The sequence below is a fragment of the Nelusetta ayraudi genome, unplaced genomic scaffold, assembly GCF_046127955.1.
Source record: "Nelusetta ayraudi isolate G7.1 ecotype Tasmania unplaced genomic scaffold, CSIRO-AGI_Nayr_v1 ptg000087l, whole genome shotgun sequence".
NCBI classification, from domain to species: domain Eukaryota; kingdom Metazoa; phylum Chordata; class Actinopteri; order Tetraodontiformes; family Monacanthidae; genus Nelusetta; species Nelusetta ayraudi.
Window position 1 is genome coordinate 306,953 of NW_027466137.1, and position 18,048 is coordinate 325,000.

The 18,048-nt window shown below is 53.3% G+C and overlaps 2 protein-coding genes across 2 annotated transcripts in view; one reads left to right on the plus strand and one right to left on the minus strand.

Annotated features, from left to right (window-relative positions):
- Positions 1-2,464: 2,464 nt before the first annotated feature.
- Positions 2,465-13,643, plus strand: iqgap3 (IQ motif containing GTPase activating protein 3). Its single transcript, XM_076045760.1, is given in 38 exon segments — positions 2,465-2,624; positions 3,115-3,202; positions 3,301-3,457; positions 3,706-3,783; positions 3,881-3,957; positions 4,047-4,114; positions 4,200-4,313; positions 4,470-4,648; positions 4,724-4,808; positions 4,900-5,063; positions 5,237-5,324; positions 5,417-5,580; positions 5,750-5,910; positions 6,152-6,276; positions 6,369-6,535; positions 6,628-6,718; positions 6,802-6,969; positions 7,248-7,390; positions 7,483-7,653; positions 7,792-7,875; positions 7,945-8,016; positions 8,130-8,199; positions 8,429-8,637; positions 9,495-9,535; positions 9,537-9,645; positions 9,794-9,957; positions 10,039-10,263; positions 10,359-10,499; positions 10,616-10,700; positions 10,791-11,023; positions 11,114-11,246; positions 11,366-11,468; positions 11,729-11,843; positions 11,931-12,018; positions 12,096-12,308; positions 12,476-12,639; positions 12,767-12,883; positions 12,983-13,643. Coding segments are annotated over 38 exon segments (4,899 nt in total). The 5' UTR covers positions 2,465-2,602; the 3' UTR covers positions 13,206-13,643.
- Positions 13,644-15,184: 1,541 nt separating this feature from the next.
- Positions 15,185-18,048, minus strand: part of ankrd34a (ankyrin repeat domain 34A) — a 4,671-nt gene continuing 1,807 nt past the window's right edge. The window contains exon 2 of the mRNA XM_076045807.1: positions 15,185-17,761. Within this exon, the coding sequence (XP_075901922.1) occupies positions 16,076-17,677 (1,602 nt within the window). The 5' untranslated portion in view covers positions 17,678-17,761 and the 3' untranslated portion in view covers positions 15,185-16,075. The remainder of the gene's footprint in view (positions 17,762-18,048) is intronic.

Consider the following 18,048-nt stretch of genomic DNA (forward strand, 5'->3'; position numbering starts at 1 on the left):
GTAAAATTTGAAATTGAAATTCAATTCAATAAAAAAAAAAAATGATTGTCACTGAAAATCCAACTGTCTAGACATCTTCACATTCAGTTCTCAAAGTTCAAATTTGCTTCTGAAAAATTCAGTTTCAATTTACTGTGACAGACATCCGGGTGCTTGGAGGATGAAGGGGAAGAGCGATAAGTTACGGCAGTATGGATGAACAGTACAATAAAGAACATGCAAACAATTACAATGTGATGCACGGCGACTCAATGCAACAGCTTCTTGGCTACATTGTAATCAAATGTAGAATTTACACTAGATGAAGCTATATGCTCGCTACAGAGGAGACTGTGGTAAATGCACTTGCTCAGCATGTTCACACAAGGTCTGGTCCAGTTCCAGTGATTGAAGCATGAGTCCAAGTTTGGAACGTAGGCTCGTTGTTATAATGAACTTGAATGAATTTCGTGTTTATTGAGATTACATATGACACGTGCACGCTGTGTACAAAGAACTGGGCACTGAAGAGGGCCAGATGTGTTTACGTTTTAAGACAAATTGCTGATGACTCCGGTGTAAACAGGCAAAGCCTCACTGACAAGAAAATTACGTCGATTGTGAATCAAGTAAATATTAATCAGCGTCTACGTGTCACGGTGAAGAAAGACCTTGGGAATTGAACTTGAATCAACCTAATGTATTCTCCTCGCATTGCATCAATATTGAGGTCTTGCCCGAAATAAACAAAAGCCGGCCTGCCACCCCAGCGTGCTGTTAATCCCTGACCAAATAGAAATGTATATGTGACGATTAGCTCCTCAGCAGGGCGATGGCCTCCGTCAGTTGCTGTGCTGATGTGCTCCAGCCCTATGGATAAACTTGTGGTTCTTCGGGAAATTGTTACAGGAAATTCCTCACCACAAAATACATAAATTGTTATCCCCCCCGTGACCCCCCCACTACCACCACCACATTTCTGTTTGTGTACAGATTTAACAGCCGATTTACAACATGTTTATTCATGAGGTGGTCTGTGCGAATTGGGACTGGGCGCTTCAGGTCATCTTCAGGTTCTGCCGGGCAGCTTGGTCTCCTCATTCAGATCTCCCAAAAGCTCCATGTGTAGCCCACAGACTGTCAAACTGTTTTTACTGGCAAAGTAAGCAGTAACCAGAGCCATTACATATTTTTCTCTGACATGTTGTGACAAGTAGAAAGCCTGAAAACACTCAATTCCACTGTTCCTCGGCACAAGGCCTGCTAAGCGATTCTACGGCTGCTTTTAATTAGAAGAAGTTGCTATTTTTCTGCCATTCTGCCTTTATTTTGACAGGACAGGAACTGAAGGTGCTTTGCTGTCCATGTATTTGATTCCTGATGTAACAGCGGTCTCAAGGAGGTGGATTGATGTCAAAGTTTGAGGGTACCTCCTGACCTTCTGCACCTGCTTACTCCTGCCCTCTGACTCCCTCTTCTATCTCCTCCATCTCACTCTCACGGCAGCATCTGCAGGGGGCGGAGCATCAGATGCCATGCGAAACCTGGAGCAGGAAGATGACAATGGAAGAGACATCAGCAGTAAATAAACGACTGACCTTCTCACTGAAGGTCACAAAACACTCAACTCTTAAGCCATACATAGAAACATTCTTAAAACCCAATAACATTGTATTTTTATTTGCTGAAATCACATGACCAACAATTTTTTTCACAAATAAAAGTTACTGCTGTGCTGCTATGCTTTTTTTTATTTTTTATTATTACTAATATTGTAGTTTTACGGATTACTGTGTTTCTAAGCGCTGAAAACAAGCTAGGTAAAGATAAAGTAAGCAACGCCCTCTGCTGGATGATGATCATAAAATCATCAAATGATAAATATTAAAAGAAAAAAAAAATCCCAAAGGATTCTTGGTCATTACTGGGTGAATTTCATCATGTGAGTCCTATTGACAACTTCTTCAGTGTAAATAAAGCAAACGTGAAACATTTGTACCAGTGTCGATGAGTGAGTGGTTGGGTGGCTGTGAGCCAGGGGGCTGAAGCTAAACTCGGCCAACCGTTAGCCTCGGATAGAACCACTCTAACCGCCTGCTGGCGAAAAAGCCGACATAAATAGTCTTCCTTACTTCCGGTCTGTTGTTGGAATTTAGATGTCATCAACACATTCTGCCAAGCAGCAGTAGCAACGACACGTATAAAACCTCCCGTCGCAGCCTGGGTTGCTATGGGAGCAACAAAACAACCGATCAAAAATAAATTAAAAGTAATACGACATAGTCTAACTTATTAAATGAAAATTTAATTAAAATAAATCAATAAAAAACCATCCAAACTAAACACGCTATCGAGGTTTGTTTGTTTTCTTTAAGCGAAATACATAGACCACAATGCAGTGCGCGAAAGCATCGCAGCCAATGGGATCGGCCTTCTGTCGTTCGGCCAATCGGTGACCGGCGGGAGCTTTCAAACTCGAGACCGGAAGTGGCTTCGACCAGCGGAGCGGACAGTTTGAAAGTGCGAGCGAAGAGTTTCAGGAGATTTATAGTGTCACGGAATTCGAATTAAGAGGCGGAACGAGTGCTTTTGAACCGAGTGGCAGGACGAGGCAGCGGGCAGCATGGCGGACGGTGTCGCTCGCTGTGAGTTTGTCTTCTTACGTCACACTCTCTCTCTCTCTGTCTCTGTGTATGTGTGTGCGTGGTTGTGTTGTTCTGTGGCTCGTTCAATGACAGTGTGTTCACAACCGTCTGCCAGTCGGTCTCGGCGGCGTGACCCGGTGCGGGCAGCACGGTCAAGTAGTTCACTCCCGCTGCGCCTCCAGGCAACAGCTGCTTTCAATAACGTTCATAACGAATGAGTTATTACAAAGTGAATTCACGACACGCCGCGAGCTCCAGACGTGTCAGCCAAAAGCAGCTCCAGCGTCACAAATATTGAGACGGTCGACGGTTTATTTGTCCGAGGATAACGGAGTGTGTGTGACGATAACACATCCACAACCACTAACTGATCAGTCATAACAAGTATCAACCTGGAAGGGATGTTTCAGGTGAGATGGGAGCATCTTGTAGTTGTGACCATTAAGTGTGTGTGTGTGTGTGTGTGTGTGTGTGTGTGTGTGTGTGTCAGATGAGCGGCTGACGGCGGAGCAGATGGACGAGCAGCGGATCCAGAACGTGGCCTATCAGTACCTCTGCAGGCTGGAGGAGGCCAAGAGGTCGGTGCTCACTGCTGCCTCTTAGCCCTGCTTCGTGTGAGACCTCACTCTCATCACTCTGTCGATCTGCTCCCCCTCCTCCTCTTCCTCCTCCTCAGGTGGATGGAGGCGTGTCTGGGGGAGGAGCTTCCCGCCCCCACCGAGCTGGAGGAGGCGCTGAGGAACGGAGTCATACTGGCCAAATTGGGACACCGCTTTGCTCCCACTGCCGTGGCCCTGAAGAAGATCTTTGACCCAGAGCAGCAACGATATCAGGTGAGAGACCGAGGCTCCCCCTGGTGGTTGGGAGATGAATCACACTGCACTGATTTTTCACGGAAGAGCTGCTCCTCCGCTCCTCCTCCTCCACCTTCCACTCCTTTCAGCTCCTGCTTCCTTGATCAGTAGTCACCTAAGAGGATGATGTCACTTCCTGTTCTGTCCTCCACTTCCTGTCTTGTCTACAATGTCTTCTGCTTCGATGTTTATGACGTGGCTAATCAGCTGTGTGTCGATCCGACTAGACGCTGGGTCTTCAGTTCCGCCACACCGACAACATCAGCCACTGGAGGAACGCCCTGACCTCGCTTAGCCTGCCCACGGTCAGTGAGAGAGTGGTGCTGGATCAATCCACCGGGCCCGGATCCATCGTCTGTCAGCGAGGATTGATCAGGTCCTGATCCGTGTGTTCTTTTCCAGATCTTCCACCCGGAGACGACCGACATCTACGACAAAAAGAACATGCCGAGGGCGGTCTACTGTATTCACGCACTCAGGTGAGTCTACCTGGACCTGTCTGTCCATCTGTCTGTCTGCCTGTGATGACCGTCTGTCTGTCTGTCTGTCTGTCCGTCTGTCCCCGCAGCCTCTACCTGTACAGACAGGGCCGGGCGCCGCAGATCCAGGACCTGTACGGAAAAGTCAAGTTCACAGGTGATGATGGCGTCAGGATGGATCACCTGAGTGACAGCAGGGGGCGCCGCTGTAACTGGCTATCTGTGTGTGTGTGTGTGTTTAGAGGAGGAGATCAACAACATGAACCTGGAGTTGGACAAATATGGGATCCAGATGCCAGCCTTCAACAAGATCGGGGGGATCCTGGCCAATGAGCTGTCGGTGGACCAGGCTGCAGGTAAAGCCTGCTGCTGATTGGCTGCTGAGACCCACCTGGTGTGTCTGCCAAGGCTCTCAGTCGTCGCAGTCGTGAAAGTAAAGTCTTGTGCCAGTTTGGGCCAAACTGGTCTTAACCTGAACCTCCAGGAGGTCACATGGTGCTGCTCTCCTCCAGTCCACGCAGCGGTGATCGCCATCAACGAGGCGGTGGACCGAGGGCGGCTGCAGGAGACGGCCCAGGCCCTGAGGAACCCAAACGCCCTGCTCAGCGGCCTGCAGGAGGCGCTGATGGCCATCTACCAGGAGATGCTGCAGCAGGCCAAGAGAGGCAAGGAGGAGCAGGCAGCCAATAGGGTGAGTGTGTGTGTGTGTGTGTGTGTCCAAGTGTTGGGGTTGTGTGTTGACATTTGTTGTGTGTGTGTTTGCCAGCGTGATGCTGGTCGGCAGGACAAAGACATCTACGAGGAGTTTCTGACTCAGAAGGAGATCCAGAACAACATCAACCTGGTCAACGGTCAGTCAGCCAGTCAGTGGACTCTGAGTCTGTGTGGGCGTGGCCGACAGCAGTTGTCTGATTGGTGGGTGTGTGCTGATGTCACCACCAGTTCGCTCAGCGGTGGAGCAGGTGGACGAAGCTGTGGACACTGAAGACGAGCTCTCCCTGCTGGCCGCCCTGCAGCTGCCCTGTTTGTCCCTCCGTGGCCTCCGTAGCGAACACGGCCTGTGGTACCTGGAGCAGCTGGCGGCCGATCGCCAGCAGAAGGCGCTGGTGAGCATGCCAACCTGCTTCTATCCCCTCAAAGATCCAGCTGAGATGTCTTCACAGTGATGGGATTTTGGGTTTATTTTATTTTTTTTCATATTTGAACCCTGTTCCTTGTCTGTGACCTTTGACCCCCCCCCCCCCACACACACACACACACACACACACACACACACCAGGAGCAAGGCTGCGTGGACCCTCTGGAGCCCGACGAGCTGCAGGAAGGCGTGACGGTGGCCAACCGTGAAGCTCAGAGAGCCAAGACCAGTAAGACCAGTCTGCAACCCCCCCCGACCTCCCCCCCACAGACTGGTGTGGCAGCTGTCACCTGACCTGCGTGTGTGTGTGTGTGCGTGCAGTGCAGGCCGCGGTGCAGAGCGTCAACGCTTCGCTGCGTCTCAACGACCCCCGACACACGGTCAGCTGTCTGCTGACCTCTGACCTCCAGCTGCCCCAGGTCTTCCCCTTCGCTGCCGCCCTCTACCACCGAGAGCTGCAGCAGCTGCAGCAGCGCAGCCCGCAGGTGCACGCACACACACTCGCACACGCACACACACACACACACACACTCCAAGAGCATCATCTCTTCCTCAGCTCTCAAGTTCTCACTCCTGCCCCCTGGTGGTAAAAACGCAGCAGCAACACCTCTTTGCTTCTTTGAGCTGACTGTCGTCCCGTGCCTCCACCACCAGGGGGAGCTGCAGCAGGAGGAGCTGTTTGTGGCGGTGGAGATGCTTTCTGCGGTGGCGCTCATCAACCAGGCGCTGGAGGCGGGGCATGTGGGCCAGTTGGGTGCCCTGCTGGTCAGCGCGTCCGCTGGCCTGGCCGACGTCGACCCCACCGTGTTGGACAGGTGCTACACAGACACACACACAGACACACACAGAGACACACACACACACACACACTAGGGATGCAACGGTAATATAAAGTAATATAAAGTTAAAAAGTTGGCATTATTGGATCAAAGTAAACAAAACCACAAATGTAAAGTTTGCGTCCATCCAATAAAAATGAACAAAAAAACACACACACCTGTCCCCACCTGTCGTGGCTCTCGGGAGGCTGATGATGGCGCTGGTGTCCCCCCCCAGGTATATGAAGCACCTCCTGGGTGTGAAGCAGCAGCAGCAGCGGGGGGGCGGAGCCTCGCTGAGCTGGAACCAGCTGCAGGAGGGAATCAACGCCGTCAACAACTCAGTGCAGGACGAGCACGAACGTACGACACACACACACACACACACACACACACACACACAGGACGCTCTGCCACGGTGACGACTGTGTGTGACCTTTGACCTCTGACCTCAGAGCTGCAGGCCCTCGGCCAGGTCAACCAGGCCGTGATGAGGGGAGACCCCCAGCAGCTGCTGGCGGCCCTGCTGCTGCCCTCCTGTGGCCTGGAGGAGGAGGTGCTGCCGGCCAACGCCTGCAGGTACCTGAAGCTGCTGGGCGGAGCCAGAGAGCACCGAGCCCAGGTGGGCCTGACACACACACACACACGCACAGGTGGAAACAGTGACTCGTTCACACCTGTCTGAAGTCACGCGTCATGCTTCCATCCAATCAGGTGAGCAGAGACCCCGGAGCCGAGCTGTGGTTGGCCGACATCCAGGAGGGAGTGGCGAGGGCCAATCAGGAGAGTCAGAGAGCTCTGAAGAGTGAGTCACAGATCAAGGGACCAATCAGGTCAGCACAATCAGACACAGCGTAAAGACTCTGCCCCTTCTGTGTGTGAGTGCAGTGTGTCTGGCGACAGCGGCAGTGAACCAGGCTCTGAAGGAGAACCGGGCCGGACAGACGCTGAGGGTTCTGGCGCTGCCGGAGCTGCAGCTGCGGGGTCTCGTCCCCTCCTGCGGCGCCGAGTACCAGAGGGAGCTCAGCGCCGCCGTCAGCGCCAGGACGCTCCAAGGTGCCCAGGCCCTCCACACACATTTTTTAGTTTAACTTTTCTTTAAAGTCATCACGTTCATGACTGACCCCTGCTGGCAGTTTTTGGTATCACATAAAAGGTTCTAAGACCCCTTGTGCAAACTGGATGGCCGACACACACAGCCGGGTTGAATTTTGTCGAAGGCATAATGAATATTATTAACTGTGTGTGTGTGTGTGTGTGTGTGTGTGTGTGTGTGTGTGTGTGTGTGTGTGTGTGTGTGTGTGTGTGTGTGTGTGTGTGTGTGTGTGTGTCAGGGGACAACAGGAGTCCGTGGCTCCACCTCCGCCTGGACGACGGCTCCTCCTACTTCTTCCACCTGCGGCGGCTGGAGGGGACGTGGCAGAAACCGTGTGACTTCCTGCAAAACAACGTCTTCCTGGACCCCCGCCACATCCAGGTCAGCACCCCACCCCCCTCAGCCCCGCCCTCATCCCCGCCATCTGGCTGCTGATTGCTCGTGTGTGTGTGTCGCGTTTCCTCCTCCTGCAGGAAGTGGTCAGCGCCGTGTCGGCCTCGCACAGCCGCAGCGCCCTCTGGAGGAGCAGCGAGGCCCTGGTGGTCCGCCTGCAGGCCGCCGCCCGGGGCTTCCTGCTGCGCCAGCAGCTGGAGGCTCGGCGGCGCCACCTGCTGGCTCACACGCCTGCCGTGGTCACCATCCAGGTGAGAGTGCAGCCCTAGGATCTCTGCACCTGCCCAGTCCCCCCCCCAGTCTGGATACACTTCTTTGATTGGCCCATTGCAGGAGATTGATTGACTGACTGACTGACTGACTGACGGTCGGTGCCTGTGTGTCTGCAGTCCCACTGGCGGAGGTTTGTCCAGCAGAGGGCGTACCGCCGGCGGCTGCAGTTTCTCTACTCCAACTGGAGGGCGGTGGTCAAGGTGAGTGCTGACTGGTGGATCTGTAGGCCCCGCCCCCCTGCAGCCCGCTGACCTCTGATTGGTCCACAGATCCAGTCCTATGTGAAGATGTGGCTGGCCAGGCGGCGGTACCGAGCTCGCCTCAGCTTCTTCAGGAGACACGTGAGTGTCGGCTCGGCCCACCCTCATCGTGATGATGATGATGATGATGTCACTGGGTCTGGTCCAATCCTGATCCAGGGGTCGCAGCTTTAATAGCACCTGTGCATCCACAGGTGGGCGCCGTCATCAAGATCCAGGCTTTCTTCCGAGCCAACAAAGCCCGGGAGGAGTACAGGATGCTGGGTGAGTGTCTGATTGGTCCATTTCGATTGACGTCATCCATCAGCCAGTGGTGGAGTCTCGTTCATTCTGGTGGTTGTACTCTAGAATACACTACAGTACTACAGCACCCTAACTAACCCTATTCGCTGTGACCAGTTTTAGTGGTTTTATGGTATTTCGGGACCTCTTCCAGTGATTAAATGCCGTATGTAGCCGTAGTTCACCCTTTCCCCCGCCCCCTCTGTCTCAGTGCACTCGGCCACGCCCCCTCTGGCCGTGCTCAGGAAGTTCCTCCACCTGCTGGACCTGGGCGACGCCGACATCCGCCAGGAGGCGGAGCTGCTGCGGGTGAGAGAGGAGGTGGTGCGCAGCATCCGCTCCAACCGCCAGCTGGAGGCCGACCTCAACCTCATGGACCTGAAGATCGGCCTGCTGGTCCGGAACCGGGCCACGCTGCAGGTTAGCGGCACCACCACCAGCATGATCATCACCATCAACACCACCACCATCACCATCATCATTATCAACATTACCACCATTATCATCATCATCATTATCATCATCAACACCACCACCATCATCATCAACACCACCATCACCACCATCATCATCAACACCACCACCATCATCATCATCATCAACACCACCACCACCACCATCATCATCAACACCACCACCACCACCATCATCATCAACACCACCACCATCATCACCATCAACACCACCACCATCACCATCATCATTATCAACATTACCACCATTATCATCATCATCATTATCATCATCAACACCACCACCATCATCATCAACACCACCACCACCACCATCATCATCAACACCACCACCATCATCATCATCAACACCACCACCATCATCACCATCAACACCACCACCATCACCATCATCATTATCAACATTACCACCATTATCATCATCATCATTATCATCATCAACACCACCACCATCATCATCAACACCACCACCACCACCATCATCATCAACACCACCACCATCATCACCATCAACACCACCACCATCACCATCATCATTATCAACATTACCACCATTATCATCATCATCATTATCATCATCAACACCACCACCATCATCATCAACACCACCACCACCACCATCATCATCAACACCACCACCATCATCATCATCAACACCACCACCACCACCATCATCATCAACACCACCACTACCATCATCATCATCATCAACACCACCACCGCTGTTCTGACCAATGAGACCTCAGCTGGTCACAACACCTCACCTCTCCTCCCACCCTCCCCCCTCCTCTCTCCTCCAAACAGGAAGTGGTGTCCCACTGTAAGAAGCTGACCAGGAAGAACAAGGCAGCTGTCAGACCTGATGGACGTGGAGAAGGGCAAAGGTCTGAAGGCCCTGAGCCTGGACAAGAGGAGGCGGCTGGAGGCCTACCAGCACCTCTTCTACCTTCTGCAGGTGAGCCTGGCCCCGCCCCCTCCACCCCAGCACCAGCACCTCCACTAACCCTCCCCTCCTCTCAGCTCACTCTGTGTGTGTGTGTGTGTGTGTGTGTGTGTGTGTGTGTGTGTGTGTGTGTGTGTGTGTGTGTGTGTGTGTGTGTCAGACCCAGCCCCTCTACCTGGCCCAGCTGATCTTCCTGATGCCTCAGAGCCGCTCCACCTCCTTCATGGAGATGTTGGTCTTCAGCCTCTTCAACTACGGCGCTGACCGTCGCGAGGCCTTCATGCTGCTGCAGCTCTTCACCGCCGCGCTGCGATATGAGATCAGGTGACCGCACACACATACACACACACACACGAGGAGCCCCTTCCACCCTCCACCCTCCTGACCCTGTGGGTGGTGCTGCAGGCTGAAGGTGGAGCAGCCCCGGGACGTGGTGACGGGGAACCCCACCGTCATCAAGATGCTGGTCAACTTCTACCGCCACGCCCGCGGCCAGAACGCCCTGCGGGAGTCGCTGGGCCCGGCTCTGCAGGACCTGCTGCTGGACCGCAGCCTCAGCATCAGAACCGACCCGCTGGAGGTCTACAGGACCTGGATCAACCAGACCGAGAGCCAGACCGGGACCAGGAGGTCAGAGGGCGTCAGAGGAGTTGGGTGGTGGTGGTGGTGGTGGTGGTGGTCTGTCTGACTGTCTGACCACCCTCTGTGACCCCCCCTCCCCGCAGCACACTGCCCTACCAGGTGACCCCCGACGAGGCCCTGGCGCACCCCGAGGTCCAGAGACGCATCGACATCGCCATCGTCAACCTGAAGAACCTGACGGACCGAGTCCTCAAGGCCATCACCTCCAACCTGCACCGGCTGCCGTCAGTCTCATACACACACACACACACACACACACACACACACACCCATGCATGCATGTGCAAACATACACACATATACACCTGGCTGTGTTGCTGATGTGTGTGTGTGTGTGTAGGTACGGCCTGCGCTACACAGCCAAAGTTCTCCGAGACTCCCTGAAGGAGAAGTTCCCTCAAGCTGGAGAGGACGAGCTCTACAAGGTCAGCGAGCTGCCAGGAAGGAGGCGGAGCCCAGGCTCTGTTTTCTGTGGCATGCTGGGAGATGTAGTCATCAATGGTTGTGTGTCTCAGATCGTGGGGAACCTGGTCTACTACCGCTACATGAACCCCGCCGTGGTGGCGCCTGACGGCTTCGGCGTGGTGGACCGCTCGGCCGGCTCCGCCCTGCAGCCCGAGCAGCGCCACCTGCTGGGCTCCATTGCCCGCATGCTGCAGCACGCGGCCGCCAACAAGCACTTCCACGGCGACGGCTACCACGTGAGGGCGCTCAACCACTACATCAGCGCCACGCACCACAAGTTCAGGTGCGACGACCACCAACCACTCCACCGTTGCCCCCCCCCCCCCCCCGTCCTGCACTGACCTCTTGACCTCCTGACCTCTGTGTCCCACAGGAAGTTCCTGGTGTCAGTGTGCGACGTTCCCGACCCGGAGTCCCGCTTCAACATGGACGAGTTCTCCGAGCTGCTCATCGTCAACAAGCCGCTGGTCTACATCTCCGTCGGGGAGCTGCTCAACACACACAAGGTATCAGGCCCCGCCCCCAACAGGTCAAAAGGTCAACAGGTCAGGTGCCCTCAGGTTCCGAAGGCAAGGACAGGATCCTCACTAACACTCTGTGTGTGTCTGTGTGTGTGTCCATCCAGCTGCTGTTGGAGCACCAGGAGGTGCTGTGTCACGACTCCTCCGACCCGCTGCGCCTCCTCCTGAAGGAGCTCGGCCCCGCCCCCTCCCTGCAGGACCTCATCGGTACGTCTGCTGGGGTCCCTCCACCAATCACAGTTCAGGGCGGGTCAGCGCTCTGGGGTCAGTGGGTTGCAGCTGTGGTAGTTCACAGTCTGACCACTGGAGGGCAGCAGAGGGCCACAGTTATGCAGAATCTGATCAGTTGGATTCCCTCCATCATCACTGGAGGTGCAAACAAAAGATGACTGGTGATTGATCAGCGCTGTCTCTCACACACACACACACACACACACACACACACACACACACACTGTGTCCCTCAGGAGAGTCGTGGTCAGCTGATCCAGACTGCAGCAGGATGGAGGTCTCTCTGACGCTCACCAACAGGTTCGACATCTTCAGCGAGGACAAAGCCGACGCCCAGGGCCTGCTGCACAGGTAGCTTAGCTTAGCATCACCCGCTTTAATGTACCATAGCTCAGCCTGCTAGCATGAAGCTAACACTTTCTCCTGGCTGGTCTTCAGCACCAAGCAGCTGATCATCGACGTCATCAGGACTCAGCCAGGAGACTCGCTGGGAGACATCCTGCGAGTGTCTGCGTCTCACGACCAGGTACACACACACACACACACACCCTGGTGGTCCAGGTGGACCTCCAGTCACCTCCTCCCCTCCTCCTCCCCCTACAGAGAATGTGCCACGATTGGCTAATGCAGCGGCGGGCGCAGCAGGACGCCCGCACGCCCCACAAGATGCGTCGCAGCGCGTCGCTGGCGGCCGACAGCGGCCTGAGCCTGGAGGAGAAGAAGAGGAAGATCCTGCGCTGCCTGCGGCGCCTGGAGACCCTGGGGGTCCTGAGACCATCCCAGACCCACAGCCAGATCCTGCACATGATCGCCAAGGTGACCAACACAGCCACCCATCATCATCATCACCACCATCACCATCAACATCACCATCACCATCACCATCACCATCATCATCATCATCATCATCATCACCACCACCACCACGTACCGTCATGTGACCCGGCCGTCCAATCACACGTCCTCTCTGTCGAATCCTCCAGGACATCCGGCAGCAGCGTCTGCGTCGCCAGCGCCGGGGGGCGGAGCTTCAGAGGCTGAGCCACACCCTGCGCAGCCTGCAGGAGAAGAGCGCCTTCCACAGCGAGCAGGTGGACTTCTACCGCCATTACATCACTTCCTGTCTGGACAACCTGACCGCCCGCAGGTAAACACCCTCTCTCCAGCAGTGACCACCAGAGGGCAGCGTTGGTCACCTGATCTCCGGGCCCTCTGATTGGCTCTTCTTTGTACATCTTGTGACTTTCTCCTCTGAACCGAATGCCTGCTTGCAGCAAAGCCAATAAGAAGGCAGCCGAGAGCAAGAAGAAGCTTCCCACTCTGACCTACAGCGCCACCCGGCTGCAGGAGAAGGGAGTGCTGCTGGCCATCGAGGATCTGCCTGCCACACAGTGAGAACACACACACACACACACACACACACACAGATACACACATTACCTCGTTCTGAGGCCGCGGGTGGAGAGTCAGTCACGCTGGACCTGCTGCAGGTTCAAGAACGTGGTGTTCGACATCGTTCCCGGGCCTGAGAGAGGGAGCTTCAGGGTCAAGGCTCGCTTCCTGGGCGTGGAGATGGAGGACTTCCTGCTCCAGTACCAGGACCTCCTGCAGCTGCAGTACGAGGGCGTGGCCGAGATGAAGATGTTCGACAAGGCCAAGGTCAACGTCAACCTGCTCATCTTCCTCCTAAACAAGAAGTTCTTCAAGAAATGAGCAGCGACTCTTTCTCTTCGTCCTTCTCCTCCTCGTCTACCTCCTTCTCCACCCTCTCCTCCTCCTCCTGCCTTCCACACTATTGATGACACTCTACACTCCTTTTAGTAATCATTCTCCAACGAGAAGTTTTTCTAAAAATGAGGAGTGACTCCTCCTCTTCCTCCTCAGCCCTCTGCTCTCCCTCTACCTCCTCCTCCTCCTGCTGCCGTCGCTGCCTTTTCACACTATTGATGATGACACTCTTTTAATATTCAGACACTCCTGTATTTTATCCTGTCACTCTAAACTTGTATGTGTGTTTGTATCACTCCGCTCAATCACTGTAAATATTTTCTCTGTTTTCCACCAAAGAATCTTTTTTTTTAATTTGTTTTAACATCTAAAAACTCTTTTGTAGTTTTTCCCAACATCTTCCAAATAAACCATTTGATCAGACGTGTTTGTGTGTTTGAGTGAGTCCTGCTGCTCCAACTGGGACCAATGGTGGATCAGACTGGAGGTCTCATGTGGTGCTACAGCGCCCCCTACCTGGGGAGTTGGATTTTGGTTTGAGTCTGGAGACAAACGGCACATTTAAGCTCCAAAGTGCTGAGGACTATTTTCTTTTTTCTTTTTTCTTTTAATGGAGCAATTGCAACAGTCAGACATGAACCATATTTTTATTCCACAGTTTGAGTTACAATCAATGAGGGAAGAAAAATAGATCACAGATTCATTAGAGACTTTTTTTTTTTTTTTTTTCTATTTGCTAACAGCTGTATAAAAATACTTTGATTTAGTTTAAACTTCAAGTATCTACAGACAACAATCAGAACCAGTTCAGAACCAGAACTCAGCTCGTCACTGACTGGACCAGTGATGCTCACAAGTCATGTGACCGGGTCACATGGTCACAGCTTCTCTCCCTCAGAGCCAAGTGATTGTAAAAGTGGGGCTGAGGAAACATTCGGCCCTGAAATCAGGACAACAATAAAAACCCTCAGTGGCAAAAGACTTTGTATTCACTTAGTTTCACCCGCAGTGATGCCTCGTTAACACCGGGAGGCGCTAAAAGAAACTCAATCAAAATCACCTCAACAATTCCAGAGAACCTGCACAGCCTTTAGCTTAGCTTAGCACAACTGCTAAAGGTTCGAGGGAGGAGGAAGTGTGACAGACAAGGACGCAGTGCCACTGTAGTTGGTGTAGCATGTGTGTGGTTGGTCAGTTCTGCTGCAGACTGCACCAGGGGGTGTGCTCGCTATCCTGGGAGAGGGCACAGTGCCCTTTGTGAGATCACACATGGACAGTTGCTATAACTTTGTCTTTAAGAAGAAGAAGTAAAGTTTGGACTCTGTTTACTGGTTCGAATGCGTCTTCATGCTTAGCCAAGTTAAGCTAACCCTCTCAATCAGCACATCAGGTCATTAATAAATAAATAATCAAACTCGCTCCGTCCAAAAATCATGCCTCCACTCCACCCTTGCAGTGTTCCATCAGCGCCACCCACTGGTCAAGTGCAGCGTGCAGCTTTTGGTTCAAATCGTCCACAAATCGCATCACAAACCTCTTTGGAATTGAATTGAATTTTCTCCACCAGTCAAACCTTCGCAAACACAGTCAGTTTATCAGTGTCTCATTGCTGCCCCCAACTGGAAATAAAGACGCTTGGTCCGGAGGAGCACTGACACCAAAATCCCACCCGAGTGACTTGTGATGGTAATAATTACAGAATGTACGTACAGCGCGTTTGTAGTTTCACACGTCATCAGTAATAACAGTTCATAAATAGATAGAAATAAATATTTGAGCCGCTTTCAGTCATGGAAAAAAAAGCTTCAGTTCTTCAGGTGCGGCTGAAGCTTCATGATTTCAGTTTTTTCACCGATGTGAGCAAAAGGTCACAACCTCAGTGCAAATTGTGCATCTGTAAACATCAAAGAGCTCCATTTTTTTTTTTTTTTTTCTACAGTGAAACATCTGCTAAGTGGAGAAATAATGGAGCTATCAGAGAAAACGCCAAGGAATTGGAAAAAAAAAAAAAAGAGTTTCCTGCGGTTGAGCAAAGACAAAATCAGAAAGCAATCAAGAAAAATCTGGTCTGGTTCCAGAGGAAGAGAGGACATGGGTGTGGTCTGGTCCTTCAAAATCCTGCAGCAGAACAGGAAAAAGTTTTAAAAAATAAATTAAAAAAAAAGCTCTCTGTTGTGGACGCTGTAAGTACGGGGCATCCACACCAACAATGACCAAAATTGGCCGTGATTGGTCTGACCCCAATCATGGGCACAGAAACCACAAAACCACCTCATCCAGAAGGAAGAACCTGCCACTTGTTTTCCATCAGCTTTGAACCTGGACAAAGAACAAAGGGTGGCCATCTTTGTTTAGGGCACAGCTTCAGAACCAAAGTAGCCTCAAGGAACTAAAGAGCCATTAAAAGACCTCAAGCTTAATGACCACAACAACGGTGATCTAGGGATCTTCACCAGCCACCACTGGGGAACCGGGGAACCTTCTGCTGAAGAGCTTCAAGCTTTGGCACCTCACTTTAAATACCCCAAACCTTGAAGTTCCTGTCCTGCAAGCCTTCAGTCCAGTCACCAGGTACAGTTTTTACAATGGCAGACAGCAAGCTCTTCTGCCATTCATATTTGATTTTCTGACATTTACATGTTTGGTAGATGGAGCCCATCAACCTCGGAACCTGGAAGTTAAATCTATTGAATGACATTGATGAGTATTTTTCTTTAAGTCCCTTGATGTCGCCACCCTCCAGAAACACCAGGATGTAGTTGTGAACATGAGGCGTCTGCAAAATAATGTTCTTCAGGTGAACCCCACGGTGAAAATTGTTACAGTTCGGCAGCTACCCATCGTGGCTCTTGGCATCAATCCCCGTTGGACTCTACCACCTTCTCGGCCAGGATCTCTTGGAAAGTAGAGAGCTGCTTCATCTGCTCTGTTTGCATCGAGTGTCTCCTCATCAGCTTCTTCTTCATCTTAAAGTCGGGGCCCCGTTTGGGTGACGTAGGGGCCACGGGCACCAGGATCTTATGCCCACAGTGGATCGGGGATGCGGGCTTACCGTTGGCCCGTATATCAGGGATGGGCCTTTGCGGGTTGATGTTAAGCGGTGGCAGGAAACCCGGCCTGGTGTGAGAGATGTGGTCCAGAAGGAGGGTCCCAGAGCCGCGCCGCTCCAGGAGGCCAGGAGGACGCCTGCGCATGGTGATGGGTGACACAGAGTTGGGGATGTTCTCCAAAGATTCCCTGGAGGAGCTGGTGACCAGCGAGAGGGGAGAGGCGTTGTACCTCCTCCGCTCCACCGACAAACGACCAGAGTCTGGAGAGCCGGGGATGGACTCTGGACTCAGGTGGGTATCCGACTCGTAGTGCTCCATCCTCGTTAATTTGGGGTGAGCCAAAGCCCGGGCCATGATGGCTCCAGGTCCTCCGCTGCCCTCCTGGGATTCTGGAGCCGTGTTTCTGCGGTACAGGATCTGGTGCTGCTGGACCTTATCGGCCCAGGAGGAGCCAGCGAGGGCGGCACAGTCCTCCGAACAGGATCGATCAATCAGTTTAGGGGAACAGGGATCATGGGTCTCTATGCTGTGTCGTCGTGACAACAGGGGTCTCGTTGGCTCTGTGATGGACAGACCGTTCATCTCAGCTATTGTCCTGCTCAGGTCACAGCTGCTCTCCTCCTTCAGCCCTCCATCGATTCTCTCCTGAGAAACCCCGCTCAGGACCGAGGGCGCCACCAGGCCCCAGGGCTCAGAGTTGAGCCTCTTCAGCAGCTTACGCGGCGGGGGCCTCTTCTCTCCCAAGGGTCGACTTGAAGGTAGTGGTAAAGCTGAGGTAAGTGCAAAGCTGAAGATCCCCTCCTCGCTTTTGCTCTTGTCGGCCGCGGGTGAGGAGGTGCCGATCTCCACGTCGGAGGGAGACATGCAGGCCGGAGACAGTTTGTCCACGATGCCTGGCGACGGCGGGGAGTTGAGGTACTGCTTGGTCTTCTTGGTTCCGGACGGAGACGTGTCCGTGGTGATGATGATCACCTCTTTCCCTTTGGCCTTGCAAGCGTCCAGGAGCACCTGCAGAGTATCGCGATCGCCCTTGTTGATGGCGTGGACGAGGGCCGAGGAGCCCGAGTAGTCCTTCAGGCTCGGGTCAGCGCCGTTCTCCAGCAGGAGCGTCACAACCTCCTTCCCCGCCTGCTCGGCGCAGGCGTGCATCAGCGCCGTCCTCCCACTCTTGTCTGGGATGTTGGGATCGGCACCTTTCTCCAGCAGGTACCTCACCATTCTCTGCCTGGTTTGCAGGTCATCATAGCCGGCCAGGCAGGCGGCGGAGATGGGCGTCTCTCCACGCTCGTTACCCTCGTTGATGTAAGCCCCGCCCTCCAGCAGCAGACGGGTCAGCCTCAGCTTTCCCTGGAAGACAGCTTTGAGGAGGGCGTTGCCCTCCGTCTGCAGGAGTCCCTTATCTCCCATGGTGCTTTGCTTCACCTCAGTCCTCCAGTCCGACAAAAGCTGGCTGGCTGTTGAAGGCCCATCCCCCACGAGAAGTCTCACCAACTGCAAGAAGAACACACACACACACACACACACACAACACATTAGGTCCATGTAGACAAGAGCGCTTACCAGGAAAGACGAGGACCTGGTGTTCAGGACCAGGGAGGTCAACAGAAACCTAAAGAGACAGAGGCGTTGTGGGCTTTTGGAGATGTTGGTCCAGTGATGAGGGATCACATGGCAACGGCTCCAAAGTCCAAAGCATCACCGCCGTGTCCTCAAATGGAAAGAAAGAATTGTCCACAATCTCTTTGTGAAACAATTGTTCTTCCTCATTGAGAACCAGG